The sequence below is a fragment of the Lethenteron reissneri genome, chromosome 48, assembly GCF_015708825.2.
Source record: "Lethenteron reissneri isolate LAM-NWPU_2019-01 chromosome 48, ASM1570882v1, whole genome shotgun sequence".
Classification (NCBI taxonomy): domain Eukaryota; kingdom Metazoa; phylum Chordata; class Hyperoartia; order Petromyzontiformes; family Petromyzontidae; genus Lethenteron; species Lethenteron reissneri.
Window position 1 is genome coordinate 640,406 of NC_083826.1, and position 20,422 is coordinate 660,827.

The window sequence follows — 20,422 nt, forward strand, 5'->3', positions numbered from 1 at the left end:
TGTCCACGCGATATGAGCTATCATTTGTGGCCAGAACGCTTCTGAAAAAGAGCTACATAGCTCAGTGGGCCTTACCTGGTGAAACTCCGATTTCCTCGTTTGTCTACATATGGTCCGAAAGAAGTTCAACATACATGAAAAAAGTTTAATCGTTATTTTTGGATAGTTTATAGTTTACAATGTGTTGACACAATTAAACCTAGCCCGGCCCCATGGGAGGAAAGGCGCTCTGGGCTTAGATCACAGCCACGGTTCTGCTGCCTGTACGCCGTTATTGCCATTCCTTGCGACGCGGTAAAGTCTCTTAATGAGCACAACTGCAGGCAGGATCACGAGTTCACCCTTTCTCGTTTCTGTTTCATAACCGCACAGCAATCTTTTCGACTAAAAGCAAAATCCACATGTTGTTGGCGCACGCGTTCATTTTGTTGGGCTCCAGCGCCAACGAGCAACCCAACGAGCCATGGCGGCTATCTTCGTTTGTTCATTACATTTTAAAACGATGACGTTGGAAGACGTGTCATATTTTTCACGGAATTTTATTTCTTGCAAATACAAAGCAATGGCAATAGTCGATTTTACTCAGAGGGCCCGAGTCTATGACATCTGGAAAGTTCGCCGGCAATTCTTCCAGCAAGCCTGACTACTGATGAAACACTGTATGTCACACCCGGTGCAGAGATTGGTTGTAAATTAACCAATCCAATAATGCTGAAAAGCTGCACTTCCAGAAGGCCTGGTGGCTGTGAGGATGTGCAATTTTATGGGTAGCGATAGATATACGAGGAATATTTTAATCTGCTTATTTAGCCTGTTCCTTATATTCTCCCCATTGACGATACTCATAATTGTATTCCGTGAGTAGTGACGTAACTGTAGTCACTATGGTGTTTAGCGCCAGCTAATGTCACCAGAGTGGAGCTGTGCGTCTTGAGCCTCTCCCTGGCACCAGAGTCGGCATGGCGTGGAAGCGGGGCCCTAGGGGTCACGGCTCTAGTGAAAGTCAGAGAGAGGGCAAGTGAGGACGTGACAGTCTGGGTGAACCCGGGAGGGCACGAGACCGGGACAGGGTAGCGAGGGGGCCCAAAGGGTGGCTTGAAGGACACGTGGTGCTGGGTCGAGAACCTTCTGGTGAGATCCATAAGGGGGGCGTGGCCACGCTTGGGAGCATAAAAGGGAGGTCCCGAGAGCAATCGTGGCTGTCTGCTGGAATGGAACCCTCGGTGCTACGTCTCTTCGGTCTTCGGTCATCAGTCGTTACGCTCGGCATCGTGGGTCAGGCAGTGTGTTGCTGACCTCACTCGTGTGTGTAGTTGCCCTTTTGGGGTCTAGTAACTGTGTACGTTTATGTAGAAACCCTGTTGGGGTGTTATAATGAACGTGTTGCCTCCAAAGTCAAGTGTGTGCCTCAGTGGAATCCACTACGCGTGTAATAACTAAATATACGGTATTGTGTAACATTATAGGTTTTGAAATAAATAATAAAATATTTTCTTGGTTCTTTCGGTAAAGTCACGTAGAAGGGACCTGGTTTTCACCTGAGGACGGCTGCTTGCGTTGTGGCCGAAACGTCGTGAGAATAATTTTATTATGTTTTATTTTTTATTATTTTATTACTTCCCTTCTACGTGACTTTACCGAAAGAACCAAGAAGATGAATCCCTGCAGTCACGAAAGCTTTAAATCGAAAAATAAAATATATTTTACTATTATCGTCTGTCGGCCTTCAATAACTTTACTAACGTCTAGACTTCGGTTGTTTAGAAGGCCTGAAAATAAAAATGTTCTCTTCTAAAACTGTCCCTGAAGTCGAAAATGATGGCAAGCTACCCTTTTTGGATGTCCTAATCAAAAGGAGACCTGATGGTTCAATGAGCCACTCTGTCTACAGGAAAGCCACCCACACGGATGCTTATCTAAAACCGGATTCCCACCACCATCCATCCCAGAAGAATTCCCTCATCAAGACTCTATATCATAGAGCCCAATGCATCTCCGACCATGAACACATTTCCAGTGAACTCAAACACGTACGCCAAGCTCTTAAGGCTAATGGTTACTCCGACTACACAATCCGCAAAGCCATCACTCCAACCATCAAGAAGGATCCTGTTGAGGAGCCTTTCAAGACCATCACCTTACCCTACATTGCTGGGGTCACAAAAAAGATCTCCAAAATCCTGATTAAACACAAGATCCAGGTCCGATTCAACACAGTACATAAAATCCGTGATCTGGTCCCGTCTGTAAAAGATGTGGTTCCAGACATACAGTACCCTGGCGTCTACAAACTAAGTTGCCTCTGTGGTAGCAGTTACATTGGAGAAACCAAACGACATGTCTCGGACCGCATCCGTGAACATAAGGCAGACCTGAAACACGGTAGGACAAACACCTCAGCCGTGGCAGATCACTGTTACAACTCAGTGGGCTCACATGATATTGACTTCTCCAAGACAGAGGTTCTCTGCAAGCCATCTGGCTATCATGAGAGATTCGTTCATGAGGCGATCCACATATACAAACACAGAGACAATTTCAACCGAGAAGATGGATTCTGGCTTAGCAATCATTGGAAGGACGTAATAAACCATTTCGGATCTTAACTGATTGTGTTCACGTTTACGGTGACTTTCAGACCGCGTTCCACTCACTGGCATGGTGCAGTGTGCAGAGTAATGTATGGTGTCGTAATTGTATAGTAAACATATAGCAGTGTGATACACATTAGGGTGGGTAGAATAATACATAGTGTTATATTAAAATGGATAAGGCAGCAACTGCAGCAGCAGCAGCAGCAAGTGCAGCAGCAGCAGTAACAGCAGCAGCAGCAACTGCAGCAGCAGCAACTGCAGCAGCAGCAGAAACTGCAGCAGCAGCAACTGCAGCAGCAGCAGTAACTGCAGCTCCCTTTGATGCTGTTAATCCTGCATAATGCACATGCATATGCAGTACTAATCACATTCCTGCATTTCCCATAAATATGCTAAATTCCTTTTGATATGCAAATTCCTTTGTCAATGCGCCCAGCTTATATATATGCTCCAAGCTCGTGTGCTGTTTCATTCAGACTCTGTCGCCTCGACGGACCTGGTTTTCACCTGAAGACGGCTGCTTGCGTTGTGGCCGAAACGTCGTGAGAATTGTTTTATTATGTTTTATTTTTATTATTTTATTACTTCCCTTCTACGTGACTTTACCGAAAGAACCAAGAAGATGAATCCCTGCAGTCACGAAAGCTTTAAATCGAAATGTCCCTGTTTGCAAGGAAATTCAGAACCGAGGTGGTTTTATATTCTCAGCGAATGAGAAATGTCCAATTTGCGGCTGTGCTGCACATCTCGCTGGTGTGTGTGTTTGGGTTATGCGGCGCGTACAGCCCAAAATCCCGGGCACACGTCAGGAGAAGCGAGCCGACATTGTTCCCACGTGTCTCGGCAGTGACATTACGTATTTATCTGGAATTATTAAAAAATGAAAGTGTCACGCTCCTCAGAATATATTATGGTTTCGAACATGGTGGTGAATGCCTGCAATCCAACTCTTTGCAGTAGGCTTGTGATAGTTTACCCAGCCACAATTCATTGGCCAGGAGGCTGCAGTACAAAAAGCAGGCTTGTCACCTGTCTGCACGGTTTTCTTTTCGAGTGTGCAAGGTTTTTTTTGGTTTGTCCTGGAAACGAACTTCCTTTTTTTGTTATCCCCCAGGGATGCTGCCGTGGTGTGATCGTTAGCCCACTACACTTGCAACCCAGACGTTCGACAATGCAAGCCTGTTAAATCCCACTCACTGCCTCCATCCACCCAGTGGATAAATTGGATTCACCAGCACAGTGATTCGATCGGCAAGTCGTGTGTGGTGGGGGAAAGGGTGGGTACCCCACCTCTTCCAAACGGGGAAGAGCGAGCCAAAAACCCCCCAGATGAGCTCTCTGCGGCTCTCTCGAAGTGCGGCAGTGGCGTGAGCAAGCGTTTGCAGACCTGCACCTTTGTCTTTGCCCAATATTTTTCCCACGTAAAACACTCACGAATGGTCGGCCAAAACATCCCAATGCGAGATCCTCCTGAAAAAAGTGTTTTTCTGCATAAACAATGGGCATTGCTAGGCTTATATGATTGTATTCATCATTATTGGGTGTAAACTGGCGCTTCTTGAGAAAACCCATAAGCATACGAGAGGCCCTTATCTATGGGACCCTTTTTGCCACTATCAAGATATTGAATGATAAAAGGCTTTACCATTTCTCGCATAAATACAGGTGTTAAAATGTTCAAACACCAAATAGACATCTGTTACAAGGCATCAAGTCTGCATTAACCACAAATGAATGGATATGTATGTATGTTGAACTTCCTTCACATGGTACGTAGCCAACCCTGCTAATCAGCGGTGTAATAAATGTATACTTGGTGTTTGAACATCTTAATACCTTTATTCATGCGCGGAATGGTTAATAACTTTTTGGGTCGCCATTGTGGTGAGATGTTAACTACCACGCCTGGTATACAGGAGGTCGTGGAGTTTGCATGTTCTCTCCGTTGTCGTGTGGATATTTCTCCGGGTCCTCTGGTTTTTCACTCCAGATTTAGAATCAAGAGTATTTGGCTACTATACATTTCCACATGATAAGCCACTTCATTGAGCTATGTTTTGTGGCCAGGTCGCTCCTGAAAAAGAGCTCTATAGCTCAGTGGGACTTACCTGGTAAAATTAAAAATAGTTAACTTTTTTGTATCATTCAACAGACGCTCTTGTTTATTTACCAGTGTATTACCCACAATGACAGCGTGGAGTCAGTTTCACCAGTTAACCCAGCAGCATTCGCGAATGCAACTCAGATTGCTCTGTGTCCCTGTAGCTTGAAACATCACCAATTGGTAGTTCCTCTCTTTACAATTTAAATGCAATTTTCTCCAGAGTTTTTACCAAAACGTTTGAATTTGTTTTTATATAGATATATAAAATACTTAAAAGCAATATAAGAGGCCATGCGCTGCTGATGAGACTTATTTGCAACTGCTCCAGGGTTTTCCTGTTTGACCAAATTTTACAGGAAAACATTGGTCCAGCCCCATAGGCTGATGGTCTAAATTTTATTTGATCATTATGCAGAGGTGGACAGACTCTTGCCCGTTTATTTTGTAGGCTTGTGATAGATCGAACAAAGACGGTCACTGCGTCGCTTTCAGATGCGCTCCTGCGGCCGTCTGGAACGCTGTTCTTTCCGATATTAGGAAGCCACTGGAGCTATGCACTTTTAAATCTGGACTGAAAACTCATTACTTTAGACCCGCTTTTTGCGTTTAGTTTGCTGTCCTTCCCCCACACCTCCGATTCTCACGGTTGGCTACGTACGGTGCAAAAGAAGTTCAACATACATACATTTACATGTGCTTCATTCTCAATCTTCTGTGATAGCACGTAATAAAAAAATTGTACAATATAGATATTACAATTGAGTCTTCTGTAATTGGTGAATAAAATCAATCATCTTCAGTGGTGGCTGGGCGGCTTAGAGGTCAGAGTGCTGAGCTGGCACCGCTGAGATGCTGGTGATTAAACCGGGTTCACAAGTGACATAAGTTGATGGTCTCTGCCTTGCTCACAGATGACTGCACAAAAAAACCCATCGCATTACATTCTCTTCTGCACATAACTTGGATAAAGTCCACGTGGATGAACATTACTCTGTGTGGCAGAACAGGGGGGGGAATTGCTGTGCTCTACTGTGTGAACAAGAACTCGCTTGAAGGGATCTTAGCGGTAGTTCTGCGATAGCTGCTTTCGTTGGGCATTCTCAAACAACTGCTGTCTATGCCAGTTGCGAATGGGTTCTCGTTCCCAAGACATGCAACCGATGGCGCAATGGGGATAACATTTGTAAAATAACAACAAAAATTAAAGTCTTGGAGAAAAAAAAAATCAATTTTTGTTGCTGCCCCTTTCCCCACGTTGACGCTGCCACTTGCCGCCGCGTCTCACCGGCCGCAGGAGTCGTGCTGCAGAAGAGACGCGATTCCACCGCCGCGCCGATGTCGCCAAACAGCTCCCCTTCCTCCCGGTCGGCGTCGAACTTCCGCGGTGAGCCGTGGGGGTGGGGGGCAGGTGGGTGAGAGCACCGAGGTCAGAGCAAATCGTTACGAGACAGGCAATCCGCCCAGCACAAGCGGCTGAGAGTGCGAGTCCTAACGATGACTCCGGTCCAATTTGCGTGTTCCACCTAAGCCTGAATGACAGTGACATCAAGCCGCAAGGCTCTGCAGGCAATCTCGCCAACATGTTTTACATATTTCTTTCATATGTGTTTTTTTAATGTATAGCATACATCCACGTGTTCAGTTCATGTAGGTATATATTTAATTGGAATAAGACATTTCATGCTAGCTATCGCTCATTAAAATCCGAGCTGTGGTTTTTAAAAAGGAAAATTCTGACAAAACGTTAAATGTAGAGCCACATCATCAGCAGCATCGGTAATGAATCCACTGCTGGAAGCCATTGCCATCTCTTCACACAATCTTGCGATGTAACAATCCATCTAACACCCGCACACGAACTGATTTCATTGTTTCATCTCCGTGGCAGACGTCCCCTCGAGCACATTCCCTCCCCTGGATGCCATTCTGTCCTTACTTCTCGCCCACTGACCGTCATCCCCTCCTAGTGTTCTTAGGAATAAAATGTAAACGACTTTCGTGGTCACCGTCATCTGCCAACGTAAATGCGCAGCGGCAGTGGTGTGTGTCGGCGGCGTAGCGGACGGGCGAGCAGGCGGTGCGACTGCACCAGGACCCACAGTCCAGAAGGGCCCAAGTGCCGGGCTGTGACAAGGGCGGCGGCTGGGCAGGGACGAGGGCTCCATTTCATTCATGAGGGCCCATGCCAAGCAACACCGCGGTGGCTAGGAGATGTTAACTACCTCGCCTGGTCTACAGGAGGTCGTGGGTTCGACCCTGACGCCTGCTGTGTATTTGGAGTTTGCGTGTCTCTCATCATCATCACGGTGGCTAGGAGATGTTGACTACCTCGCCTGGTGTACAGGAGGTCGTGGGTTCGACCCTGACGCCTGCTGTGTATTTGGAGTTTGCGTGTCTTTCTCTCATCATCATCACGGTGGCTAGGAGATGTTAACTGCCTCGCCTGGTGTACAGGAGGTCGTGGGTTTGATCCCGACCCTGATGCCTGCTGCTGTATATTTGGAGTTTGGGTGTCTCTCTCGGTCGTGTGGATTTTTCTCCGGGTCCTCCAGTTGTTTTCCCTCCACATTTTAAAACGTGCATTTACAGTATTTGGCTGTTATAAATTTTCACGTGATAAGCCACTTCGTTGAGCTATCATATGTAGCCAGGTGGCTTCTGAAAAAGAGCTACTGTATATTGCTCAGTGGGCCTTACCTGGTAAAACTCTGATGAATGTGTTTGGCTACGTACGGTGCGAAATAAGTTCAACATATATATACAAACATAAATATGTTTTAATAGTTTAAAATACAACTAACCCTAATCCAGCCCCGTGAGGTGCTGTGGGCACTAATCACAGCCGCCTGCACACCAGTCATTGCCATTCCTTGCGACGCGGTAAAGTCTCTTAATGAGCACGAATGCAGGCAGGATCACGAGCTCACCCTTCTGTGTTTATAGTTTTGATTCACTGGCATGCACTGCAATGGACAAAGCTGAACCACCGCCACCCCCAAGGCACCTCTCCTCCCCCCACCCCCCCCCCCCCCTTGCCGGCCTCCCCTGCTCACGGTGAGGAGCAGGCCGCGCTCCTGGTAGTGCTGCACCAGCGGCACGGTGTGCTGGCGGAAGGTGGCGAGGCGGCGCTCCACGGCGCGAGGGTTGTCGTCGGGGCGGCCGTGCCGGTCGGCGCGCTCGCCCAGGCGCTGGCGGAGACGCTCGCTGGCGCACGCCAACAGGATCACCGCGTCCGGGGCTCCCACCTCGCCGTGTGGGTGGTGGGCGGGGGGGGGGTCAAGGGGTCAGCTTAGAGGGTGGCTCGCAGAAGGTCAGAATCGCGGTGTCGGTTGTTTTAACGTCAATAGTGAAGCAAGAGGCGGATTGCGCAGAAGGTCGTCGTGCGAGACTCCGTGCTGTCGTTGTGAATGTTGGTTTTTATGGTTTAATTTCTATTAATGCATTCTATGCATAAATTACTAGCAAACATGAGCAGTCGCCATCCGCAAACTAACACCGCTTCATGGAATAGAACACAGATGAGTTTTGCCGCAGCTCTTAGAACAAGACGAAGGCACATTCAGGATTCACGGAGCTCTCATTATCATCGCCCAAATCTCAATCGTGGCCTTGCCACGGGAATGCATCGAGGAACACGTGATATATTTTCATTTGTTGGTATGAAACTGAAAAATGCTCCAAATGTGCAAGTTTTCTGCCAATTGCATGCGACTTGAGAGTTCTTCAGAGAGGGATCTCCACACTCACACACACGGGGATAATTAAAGAGACGGTGCAGCCATACACACTGGGGTCCAAGGACTTGAATCCATTGTATTGAAATGGCAGGCAGCGATGTTACGCTGAAGTTTCTGCGAGTGCCATAGTGGTGCACTTAGCCATAACTGTAACGTATATGGTTCTCCTAAGTTTACATGAGCATATGCATCACAAGCAGGCATACAAATATAATTCGGGACCTTCTAACTGTTCAGTGACAATAAATTATGATCTTGATGATGAATGCTGCTTTTGCAGCTACTGATGATGAGTTTATGATAATGATGATGCTTATTATGATGCCCCTGCTGATTATGATGATGCTCCAACGAATTATATATTTTTTAATGCTCCCGCTATTTATTGTTTCTCCAAATGATGATGATGCTTACGATGATTGTGACGATGATGATGATGCCACTTCTGTTGAACATGATGGCATTACCGTTGTTGTTGTTGTTGATGAGCGTCGGGATGAAGAAGACACGAGGCCGGTGGCCACTCACCTGCTCCTCAAAGGCCAGAGCTTGTGAAATCTCTCGGGGGAAGCCATCGATAACGAAACCGGGGGCGTCCGGGTTCTGCAGGAAGTGTTGCTTCAGTTCCCAAATTGCCGTCTCCTGGACGACCAAAGAAACAGCAGAGCGGTGAAAGTCGTGGACCATCCGAGAGGAAAGGGGACCGACCGAGAGTGGCGTTACCAAACGAGCGTGGAACCTGTAACGTAACCGCACTCCCAACAGTCTCAAACGTCATCTGTCCGATGCAACTCATCTTACACGAATTTTTGTTACAATGTTAATTTATGTTCACTAAACAATTTTTTTTTATTTTACCAGGTAAGGCCCACTGGGTTATATAGCTCTTTTTCAGAAGCGACCTGGTCACAAATGATTGTGCAACGAATTGGCTTTAATATCCTGTAGAAATGCATATCAGCCAAATACCCTAAACGCATGTTTCTAAATGTTGAGGGAAACCCAGAGACGTGGAGTAAAATCCAAACGACCACAGGGAGAACATACCAACTCCAAATACGCAGCAGGCATCAGGGTCAGAGTCAAACTCGTGACCTCCTGTACATCAGGCCACGGTAATAAACATGTCACCACCTCGACACGGGGTCGTATTTTAGATGTCTCCTGTGATGCGGTGGTTTTTACACTACTTTCCATTTAGTTGTTTTTGCTTTGATTTTCTTGTAATTGTGTTGCCCCGTACCTCCGATTAGCATGGCTGGATATGTACGGTGCGAAAGAAGTTCAACATACATAAAGACCCAGGCCACTCTTGAAAATGAGACTTCTTTATCTCTTGAGTTCTCATTTAGTAAAACAAATACACGTTTACGTGAATTTGTGCTAATGACATGGATGATTCTGATTGAAACAACGACTGTCATTGGAATGTACTCGCCATAGGAACATGGAATCACTGGTCCATTATTATGAGTTGTTTTCAGAATTATCATCTGGGAATATCTCGATTCCGATATCTCCTCCCGGTCACCTGCGGAGCGAGCTCCCCCTTGGATATGATCTGGGCGATGAGCCTCCACTTGCGGTTGCTGGGCGCTCTCTGCAGCACGTGCTGACGCAGCACCTCCCCGAGCGACACGCACAGCAGCCCGTAGCGCTCGCTCAGCTTGCGGCTCTGCGTGCCCTTGCCGCTGCCCGGTCCACCTGGCGGTCATCGTCAACACCGATACCAATGAGTGACGTCACCTGGAGCCCACGTGAAGTGTCGACGGCTCGCTGCTGGCAGGAGATCATCACAGGACAGACCCAGGTGCCATGGGCTGATTGACTGAGATCACTGGCAAACGCACGCTGTGCAGCCGACTGTCCCCACTTGCTGCACTGTATCCATCGGCGCTCCTCTCGTTGTTGCGAGCGTCACTCTCCTGCCCTCGTTACTGTTGGAGGGCGACTGCCTCCAACTGACCAGTAAGCGTCCTTCACAAGCCTCATTGTCACACACACACAAGTGGACGCTACCACCAATAATAATACTTTCATAGCTCCCCATAATGCTGTACAAGAATTATGTACATAGACTAAATCACATACACAAGCACTACCAAGCAAATGAAAGCCCGATTAGCAAGCAAAATATTAAATTAATGAACAAATTAAGAAATTACACCAAAACAAAAAGCACAAACAATAAACCAAGTCATTACAACAAAGCTGAATATAAAAATATACTCTGATAATAATAAACTCACCACATTCATCAATACTAACACCAAGTATGTAGCCTTGAAAGTAAAACATATACGGTAGTAGGTGACGTTTCAGGCGTCGGTCCTTCTTCAGGGCTTAGTAGCCTCCAAGGTAGGTTGCACCTCTGCCAGTTTGAACCGTGCCGGTTCTTGACAGCGTACTTGGCTAGACGGCATGCATCCTGGTGCGGCCCAGACAGCCCCGGTGATTTCAGAAAAGCTGTCTCAGTGTCCCCCCCCACCCCACTCCCTTTCCCCGAGAAGAGCTTTGGTGAAAATCGTGACCTCTGGATTGCAAGTCCAATCAGTGTGCTCCCCATTATACCGCTGCTGCTGCAGCGTCAGTGGCTTAATGCTCGTTGAGGAATCGCTCCACATTTAAAACGTCCCGGCCATAATTCCTCAACTGGGGAGGCGGGGTCTACGGACCCACGCTCTACAGCCGCTGTGGTATCGGAGTGGACCGCACAGGCTGAGTTTAATCTGAGTAACTTATGAAATTAAATCTGTGCGTATGTATGATGAAATTCTTTCACGCCATACGTAGCTAACCGTACTAATCGGATGTATGGGAGAAGGACAACAATCTTAACACAAAATGCAGTTTTCAGTCTAGCTAGATGATTTAAAAGTGCATAGCTCCAGTGGCTCCCTAATATTGGAAGGAAGAGCGTTCCAGACGGCGGCAAAAGCGCAACTGAAAGCGCATCGCGATGCAGTGACCGGCAGCCAAAGGGCGCTGCTCCGAGGATGCCCGGAGTTCGTGTGATGATGGTTTATGTTCCTTGGCGAGATCAGCGAGGCATTGTGGTTCATTTGTGTTGCGAGCACTTTGCGTGTGATGCCATCGGGAAGACGACAGTAGAGCAGTCATTGGCATTCTGGACCATGAACGACGCAGTGACCCGAGTTCGATTCCTGACCACAGCAAACAAGAGCGGCGAGTGGCGTCCGATCCGGTACGAGCCCTTGCACCTCACCGACCCGTAGTGACGAGCATGGGGAAGCATGTTCACGGTGGTGTGAGGAGGCATTCATCCAGCAGTGGATTGGCACTGTAAGTTATTGTTTTTGTCACGCCGTGATTCAGCAAGTGATTGGTGGCTGGCAAGACACTGGGCAATTTCCACTGCTCTGCCAGTGTTTGTGGATGCCACTGAAATTAATCAAATGAAGGTTAAAAATATATAAATTATATAAAAGGTCAACAGTAAGCTCTGAACAAGCAGATAGCTGCTGGAATGTGCACATTGCCTGTCCGCCAATGAGTTTCAACAACAACAACAACAAGTTCAAGGAATCTGCTGTCGTGTCTAAACTGCACTCGCATGTCAATAGGCTCTACAAAGATGAGACCGAGCAAGACGATGATTTGTGTGTGGTGATTGAAACAGGCCGACGGCCTCGTGCTCCCCTGGGGGACTGGTGGTCACGCCCCGCGCTCTGATTACATATCAACGCCGAGCAGCCGCAACGGGAGTCGTAAGTCATCGGATGTCCAAGTGGATCAACAAAACACGCAACGCGTGCCATTCATGAATAACAGTGTGGCCTTAAAAGTTAACATATGTTACAGGCGACGTTTCGGGCAATGGCCCTTCTTCATAGCACATTGAAATGGTTGGCAAGCATGTTACCAGGTGTCGTTTAGAGCAGGAAATCATTTTTTGACTGAACTAAACAATTATTTATTTTGCCAGGTAAGGCCCACTGAGCTGTATAGCTCTTTTTCAGAAGCGACCTGGCCATAATTGGTAGGTCAACGAAGTGGCTTATCGTGTGGAAATTTATAGCAACCAAATACTCTAAACGCATGTTTATAAATCTGGAGGGAAAAACTGGAACTAGAGAAAAATCCACGCGACCACGTGGAGAAAATGCAAACTCAAAATATACAGCAGCAGACGTCAGGGTCGGGATCGAACCCACGTCCTCCTGCATACCAGGCGAGGAAGTTAACGTCTCCTAGCCACCACGGCACCCAGAATTTGAGTTTGAGTGCACAAGTAAGACGCTGAGTATGACGAGTGAGCATCAGCTAGGCCACCATCAGATAGCATGATAATGGAACTCAGCTTCTCAAGATTTGCAGTTGCAGTCAGATCATTATCTGAAGCAACTCGATTCAGGACAGAAAAATCCATGGACAATGACATGGATATCTCCAGATATGTAAACGCTTAGAGAATACATTTCTCGGGAACAACACAGGCCGTATATTTTAACGATCCAGCTTTACAGAGCTGTATTGTAGTTCTCATATCCTTCAATTAACCAGGAGATTAAATATAGAAAACCAAACTAAGGCATATTTAATATTCTTGGCTTTCTCTGTCGTGGCATCTGAAAGTGAGCACATCAATAACATATCAAGGTCTGCCCAATTGGCAGTAAAAACTGATATGTGCTGGCGCTTCCATAGATACCTTAATACAACGCAGTAATATCGTTCACATTCTCGCATTGCCCTGTTTTTACATCCTCCAGATGGATTAAAACTTCTTGAGAGTGTACAAATCTGCACAGCATGCCCTGGAGGGTTCGCAATTGGCGGCCACGACATTTGCACGTGTAAATAAATACGATGCTCACGATGATAATATATTTCTCATGAATGATGTATGTCACATTCATGGTTGAGTGTCTCGCCACGAGGGTCCACGCCAGAGCAGTCATCTCACAATGGCGCAAGTCCAACGCCTGCTGCTGACGACGTGTTGTTGTCCAGACTATTGTCGCGTTATACGACTAGCCGAGTAATCAATCTGATAATCGATAATCGACCGCATATACACTCAATTTATTTGGCGACTTATTTTATGTCACTGCATCGCGCGCTTTCAGATGCACTTCTGCGGCCGTCTGGAACGCTCTTCCTTCCCTTATTAGGAAGCCACTGGAGCTATGCATTTTTAAATATAGATTGAAAACGTATTTCTTTAGAACTGCTTTTTGTGTTTAGATTGTTGTCCTTCCCCTGTACCTCCGATTAGCCACGGCTGGCTACGTACGGTGCGAAATAAGTTCAACATACGTACGTGCTGTGTTGTCGTACTATTGTGCCGTATTGATGTTCTATACTGAAGGCCAAATTGTCCAAAGTATTGCATGATATATATTTTTAGTTTGAAGGATCAACCGGGTCTGAAGGAAATCATTAATTCTATCCGAGTGCCAGACCGGGGCTCAAACCCAGGGATTGAGACACTGGCCTGGGCATCAGATTCCATAGAGACACCCACCCCTGCACTCGAACCTAACCCGGACTCCAATCCAGGATTGCAACTTTTCTGGTGCCGGTCCATTAAATAATAATTAAATACCAAAATCTGTAGTTATGTTTGGGTTAAACGCTTGAATAGAAACATTACATGTTTGACAAGCTACATAATCTAATTATGCCAAGCTACATAATCTAATTAGGTTAATAGAATAATTCCAATTAACATGATTGCATTACTGTAGTGCTAATTAGAATGTAGTGCCAATTAAAATGATGAGCTTTGTTATGTTTACCCAGAATCTCTGTGTTGTGTCTATTCATTGGTGCCTGGGCTGTAACCCCCCCCCCCCCCCGTCTCTCTATACTGCCGGGAGCTCACGCAACACAGAATCTCGTGACGCTAGCGACATGGCACGACAGCCTCTTGTACCACTCACTCCAGATTCTGCTTTAGAATCAGAAGATGCATGTATCATGGAGGAATCTGATGGGCTATAAAGCTCTTTCTTTTTTACAGATGAGCACGGCGCCGCTCGCCACAAACGTGAGGAGCACCTAGCCTGGCACGGGAGCCCTGGCGCATCACCGCTACTCGTGTGCCAAAATAGTTGTTGTTGTGATACAAAATAGTTGTTATTGTTGTTGTGAGTACGTTCCCGAGTTCGTTTGCACCTCTCATTTCCCGCTCCTCCAATCAGCACGGTTGGCTACGTACGGTGCGAAAGAAGGTTCAGCACACATGCATACAAAAAAAGTCTTCGGAGTAAGTGTGGCTTTCTTGTTATTCATCTTAAATGTCATATTACTAATACTTGTTATCACGTGACAGAGAACTGCCTCGCCTGGGGGGAATTGAGCCCAGGACTTACGAGGCACCACCACGGGTGGGTGGTGGTGGTGGTGCATCAGTTGTCTTGAGAGAGCTGATGCACCACCACCACCACAGGGGGTGGTGGTGGTGGTGCATCAGTTGAGGGACAGCTGATGCACCACCAACACCACCACCACCACAGGGGGTGGTGGTGGTGGTGGTGCATGAGTTGAGGGACAGCTGATGCACCACCAACACCAACACCACCACCACAGGGGGTGGGTGGTGGTGGTGCATGAGTTGAGGGACAGCTGATGCACCACCACCACCACCACAGGGGGTGGTGGTGTTGGTGGTGCATGAGTTGAGGGACAGCTGATGCACCACCACCACCACTACAGGGGGTGGTGGTGGTGGTGGTGGTGCATGAGTTGAGGGACAGCTGATGCACCATCAACACCAACACCACCACCACAGGGGGTGGGTGGTGGTGGTGCATCAGTTGTCTTGAGAGAGCTGATGCACCACCACCACCACAGGGGGTGGTGGTGGTGGTGCATCAGTTGAGGGACAGCTGATGCACCACCAACACCACCACCACCACAGGGGGTGGTGGTGGTGCATCAGTTGAGGGACAGCTGATGCACCACCAACACCACCACCACCACAGGGGGTGGTGGTGGTGGTGGTGGTGCATGAGTTGAGGGACAGCTGATGCACCACCAACACCAACACCACCACCACAGGGGGTGGGTGGTGGTGGTGCATGAGTTGAGGGACAGCTGATGCACCACCACCACCACCACAGGGGGTGGTGGTGTTGGTGGTGCATGAGTTGAGGGACAGCTGATGCACCACCACCACCACTACAGGGGGTGGTGGTGGTGGTGGTGCATGAGTTGAGGGACAGCTGATGCACCACCAACACCAACACCACCACCACAGGGGGTGGGTGGTGGTGGTGCATGAGTTGAGGGACAGCTGATGCACCACCAACACCACCACCACAGGGGGTGGTGGTGGTGGTGGTGCATGAGTTGAGGGACAGCTGAGCCCGGACTGGAAGCCCCCGTTGTCTCTGCGAGCTCGCGGCGTCGCCCTCACCGATGACGAAGACGAGCCTGGGGCGCGGGCGGCCGCGCTCGAAGACGTCGAGCTCCTGCGAGAGTTCGCCCGTCTCTGTGAGGCCCGTGTCGCTCTCGATGGAGAACTGCTGCTGGATGGGGGGCAGCCGCCGGAAGCCGCGCAGCCCGGTAACGGGGGGCTCTGAGAGGGGGCGGCGGGGGGGGGCACCACGTAGTCGTCATCAATACATCGTCATCATCAACACATTGTCATCAACACATCGTCGTCATCAATACATCGTCGTCATCAATGCATCGTCATCAGTACATCGTCTTCATCACTCGGCCCCGTCATCAGGGACGCTGAGAGCGTGAACGGCATCTTCATCATCGTCGTCGTCCTCATCGATTCGTCACCATGCACCTCCGATTAGCACGGTTGGCGACGTACGGTGCGAAAGAAGTTCAACATACAGACATCACCATCACGCAGCAGGCACGACATCACCATCGTTACCACCATCACTCCCGTGAACCGTCACTATTACCAGTGTCACCGACCCATCGTCACAGTCATCATCATCATGAGTTAAACATCATCACTCTTGCCACCATCACGCACGCATGATCCCCATCACCACCACATCGTCACCACCATCACTACCAGTTTTTAAACATGGCTGTTACCATCATCACCACCACTATTCCCATCATTATTTTCATCATGACTACCTATCGCATCAACGCTTTCATTTTTACAATAATAATACAGATAAACAACCAGTGCTACATAAAATTAAAAAAACATGTCGTACATTGCTATAATAATATTATATTCTTAGGTTTTTCGGTATTATGCCGAAAACTTGGGAAAGATCACAAGAATCACTGGCGATGTATGAGGGCACTGCTAACACAGCAGCAGCATGCACACTCAGGGCACTCTGGCATTGCTGCGTGATTTACAATCCATCTGAAGCATGAAGGCCATGTGAGACATCGCTTTTAAAACACATGCACTGTCGGTCATCACGCTTTCAGACATATTTTAGAATCTAACACATTTTAATGCGTGCAAGGACGACTGCACATAATTGTTAGATCATCAATGAATCGTACAGCTCAGCCGGGCCACTTCCCATTATATGTCTCCCCACTTTGTCTTAAGTCCCCCGACTCGTTTCGTCAAAACTGACCGATGAAAACACATCCCTAATTCTAGATTTGAACACACATCCCCTGCATTAATCAGCTGCATGCTCAGCTCGAACTCCTTCCTGACAGCCCCTACACACGCCGAGGTCTCATCATAGAACCAGTGGGAAGTGCTTCCTCCTGTCCGACTGACAAACGCGTCTCTCATGCCGCAAGCAGCCCAGGTGCCTGCCGTGTGGCCAGCCCCACTCCGCGTCCCGCCCACTCTGGAAACAGACGCTGCTCGAGGAGGCCCTTTGCACCCTCGTCTCTCCTCACCCATTTGCCCAGTACTGTCCGTTACTCTTCCTCCTATGTCTCAGTCTTTCCCTTCTCTCTTCCTTTCCCAAGTCCTCCTCCTGTCGCCATCCATTACATCATTGGCTCTTGACCCCCTTCCCGCGGAGTGCCAGCGGTAATAAGTGGCGGGTGGCACCAACTTCCACTGGTATCAGAATCAGAATATGTATTTACACTGCAGGGGGAATCCGATGAGCTATAAAGCTCTTTTTCACAGATGTCCAGTAGGGGCGGTCCTAAAGTTACAACAACAAGCTATACGAAAACACGATAGGAGTGCAAAGTATAGGAAAGGTAAGCAAATCATCTACAAATATAGATATCGATGATTTGAAGCTTTCGTGACTGCAGGAATCCATTCTCTCTGGATCTTTCGGTAAAGTCACGTGGGTAGAAATAATAATAAAATAAAGCACGACGTTTCGGTCGCAACACAAGCGGCCGTCTTCAGGTAAGAAACATGATCTGCTGTTGTGGCTTTATATAGGCACGGGAGGGGGGAGGAGGAGTTATAGACGGCCGCTTGTGTTGCGAGCGAAACGTCGTGTTTTATTCTTATTAGTTTTTCTACCCACGTGACTTTACAGAGAGAACCAGAGAGTATGTATATCTCGACGTTTATTTTACCAGGTAAATCCCACTGAGTCACGAGCTTCTTTCCAGAAGCAACCTGGCTACCAACGCAGCAGCTCCAGCCTGAGCCGCAATGACGCGTCGCTCGAGCCCGCTACGGCCTCATCATCATCATCGTCGCCGTCGTCGTCCAAGCGAACGATCGCGCCGCTTGCCGTTGCGTAGGAAGGGCTTCCTGGGCGCCTGGCTGCCTTGCAGCGGGGGCAGGCAGCGCTTCTCCGGGGCCTCCTGGGCGCCGATGGCCCCGGGGCTTCCACCGCCACCGGCGGAGCTCGCTCCGCCCTGCGCCGAGCTGCCGCCCGCCTCTCGCGCGCCTCGCAGGTAGCTCTCCAGGTAGCCCACGGGGTCGTCGGGCCGGGCTTGGATGAGACCCGTCAGCATGCTCTGAGCACGGCCACGGGGGGCGGTGGGGGGGGGGTTACTGAGAGAGAGGTCGTGGTCGTTCCACCGCGAGACGCGATTCGTAGGTGAGCACAGGTATCAGGTAAAGTGATGATGATGGACAATGTTGGTGAACGATGATGATCAAAATAGTGTTGTTGGGCTTCGTTCATTCCCGTTAGCAGTCCCAGATCATGGGTGGAAATGTCGCATAGGACAATCACAATAATTCGAATAATGTACTATATAGCCCTGTCAATTCACTACGGGAGGAAAGCATCCTCGCACTGTGTCAGTCATGGGGTTTTTTTTGGCCATACTTCACCACGCTGGTCAGTGCTGGCTGATGCAGAGGGGCCCCCGGACCAGATGTCCTTCCCTGCTGATGATGATAACCATGGACAGAAATTCAATTAAGGTCACTGGCATCATCATGCAGTGCACTAAACTACGATGCCTCGTGTTGATTACATTACATGCAAATAATCTAAAATCGTAATTTCCTCTACATTTTAAACGGTGGAAAATATTTAAAATTTTAAGAGTGAGAGAGATATTGCACTTGTGTTCAATGGAGTTGAAGCCACAGTGATTTACAGCTGCTCAATGAGCATTGAGCCATTGATGCTCATCTCCCATTGACAACCCTCAGCCAGTGGTGGGAATTCAACATTACTATGGCGGGGGTGTGTCTTTCTATTGGACGACCACTGTTCACTTCCTCGCAAATTGGTGCTTACTTTATCGACCCCAGAAGGATGATGGGCCGAGTCAACGCCCCGAATCAGGATTTGAACTCGCACCCTTCCGGCTGCGAGCCGCTCGTTTCTACCGCCAATCAACTCAGCCACGATGGAGGGTAAGGCTTTAACTATGAAATAAATAAATAAACAGAATAAAATACAAACCAATATGAAACTGCGTTTTCCATTCTTCCCACTGTGACACAGACAGACCGTGCCTTGAGCATCGATTCCACCTGTTAATCAGCGCTAACCATACACGTACATACAGTTGCTCCCCAGTGGCACTGAATTAATGAATGGAGCTTTGCAGCCAGCGGAGTCCCCCTGACAGCGAGTGCATCGTTAGTAAGGAAAACCTGGGAATAATGCAGAAGCACATGTTAACGCAGCACGGAAATCGCACCGGCGTAAGGACACGGACTACTATTGCCGAGTTCAAAAATGTATTGCTCATTGATATTGTGGGAAGATGCATGTTGTTGTACAAGCCTCGGTAAAACAGCGAGGCATCGAACCCACAAACCCCTTCTGAAAATGCCTTTGGCGTGGAAGGGGGGCGGGGGGGTGGGTAGCCACAGAGATTAAAAGGAAAACGACAGAGATAGGCACAGACGATCTTCCTGAGTAGATCGCAAATTGCTCAGCTCACAATGAGCAAGAGTGCCGCAAAGTCGCGAACGCTCACCTCGAAGAGCTGCGGGATTTGACGCTGGGCCAGATAATCCCTGGCGTCTCCACCTGCCATCGCCACCGCCACCGCCGCCTCCTCTCGCCGCTCGTCGACCCGGAGCGAGGTCTCGCACAGTCCGCTCCGCGCACGCGACGACTCCGCTCGCTGCGCGCGGACGGCGGCGCTGTGAATTTTTTATTCCTTCGGATTTTCCCCTCCCTCTCTCTCGTTTTTCGCACCCGCCTCTGCTGCGCCGACGTCTTTGGTTGCGTTGCTCTGCGGTCCCCTCCCCGGCACGGCTGCTGTGAGAGTCGCTATATCTGGCTGGCAGGCTATTTCACCGCGCGAATTTCTTGCTAATTGGCTGTCTGGATGCGTTGATCTCTAATTGCCTTACGCATTTTCCCGTACCCTATTCTTAACCGGTCTGCGTTTAGGTCTTTATATCCGACTGCTTTAGCTATTCCACTCTGGAATGTCTAAGTAATTGGCTGCCCTGCTAAACTGAAGCCTCCGTGTCTTGATAATTGACTGGCTGCCGATACCACATTCTAAACATCCTCTTAATTTCCGGTTACCCTTTTCTCCCACCCGGTCACAGTTAAGGTTTGTACGTTTGGCTGGCAAGCGATTTCACGAAGAAAATCTTATTCCAATTGCTCGCCCGGCTACGTCCCCGTTACAGATGTCACGCAGCCCCAGGACCAGCGACGAGTCCA

At 48.5% G+C, this 20,422-nt stretch overlaps 1 protein-coding gene across 1 annotated transcript in view; it reads right to left on the bottom strand.

The window, feature by feature from the left end:
• The window catches only part of LOC133354675 (adenylate kinase isoenzyme 1-like), a 44,903-nt gene extending 25,035 nt beyond the window's left edge, over window positions 1-19,868 (bottom strand). The window contains exons 1-7 of the mRNA XM_061571717.1: window positions 19,719-19,868; window positions 18,062-18,290; window positions 15,820-15,981; window positions 9,967-10,139; window positions 8,964-9,077; window positions 7,752-7,943; window positions 5,984-6,074 (exon numbers count right to left, since the gene is read on the bottom strand). Coding sequence (XP_061427701.1) covers window positions 5,984-6,074; window positions 7,752-7,943; window positions 8,964-9,077; window positions 9,967-10,139; window positions 15,820-15,981; window positions 18,062-18,290; window positions 19,719-19,778 — 1,021 coding nt within the window. The 5' untranslated portion in view covers window positions 19,779-19,868. The remainder of the gene's footprint in view (window positions 1-5,983; window positions 6,075-7,751; window positions 7,944-8,963; window positions 9,078-9,966; window positions 10,140-15,819; window positions 15,982-18,061; window positions 18,291-19,718) is intronic.
• Between the last annotated feature and the right edge of the window lie 554 nt (window positions 19,869-20,422).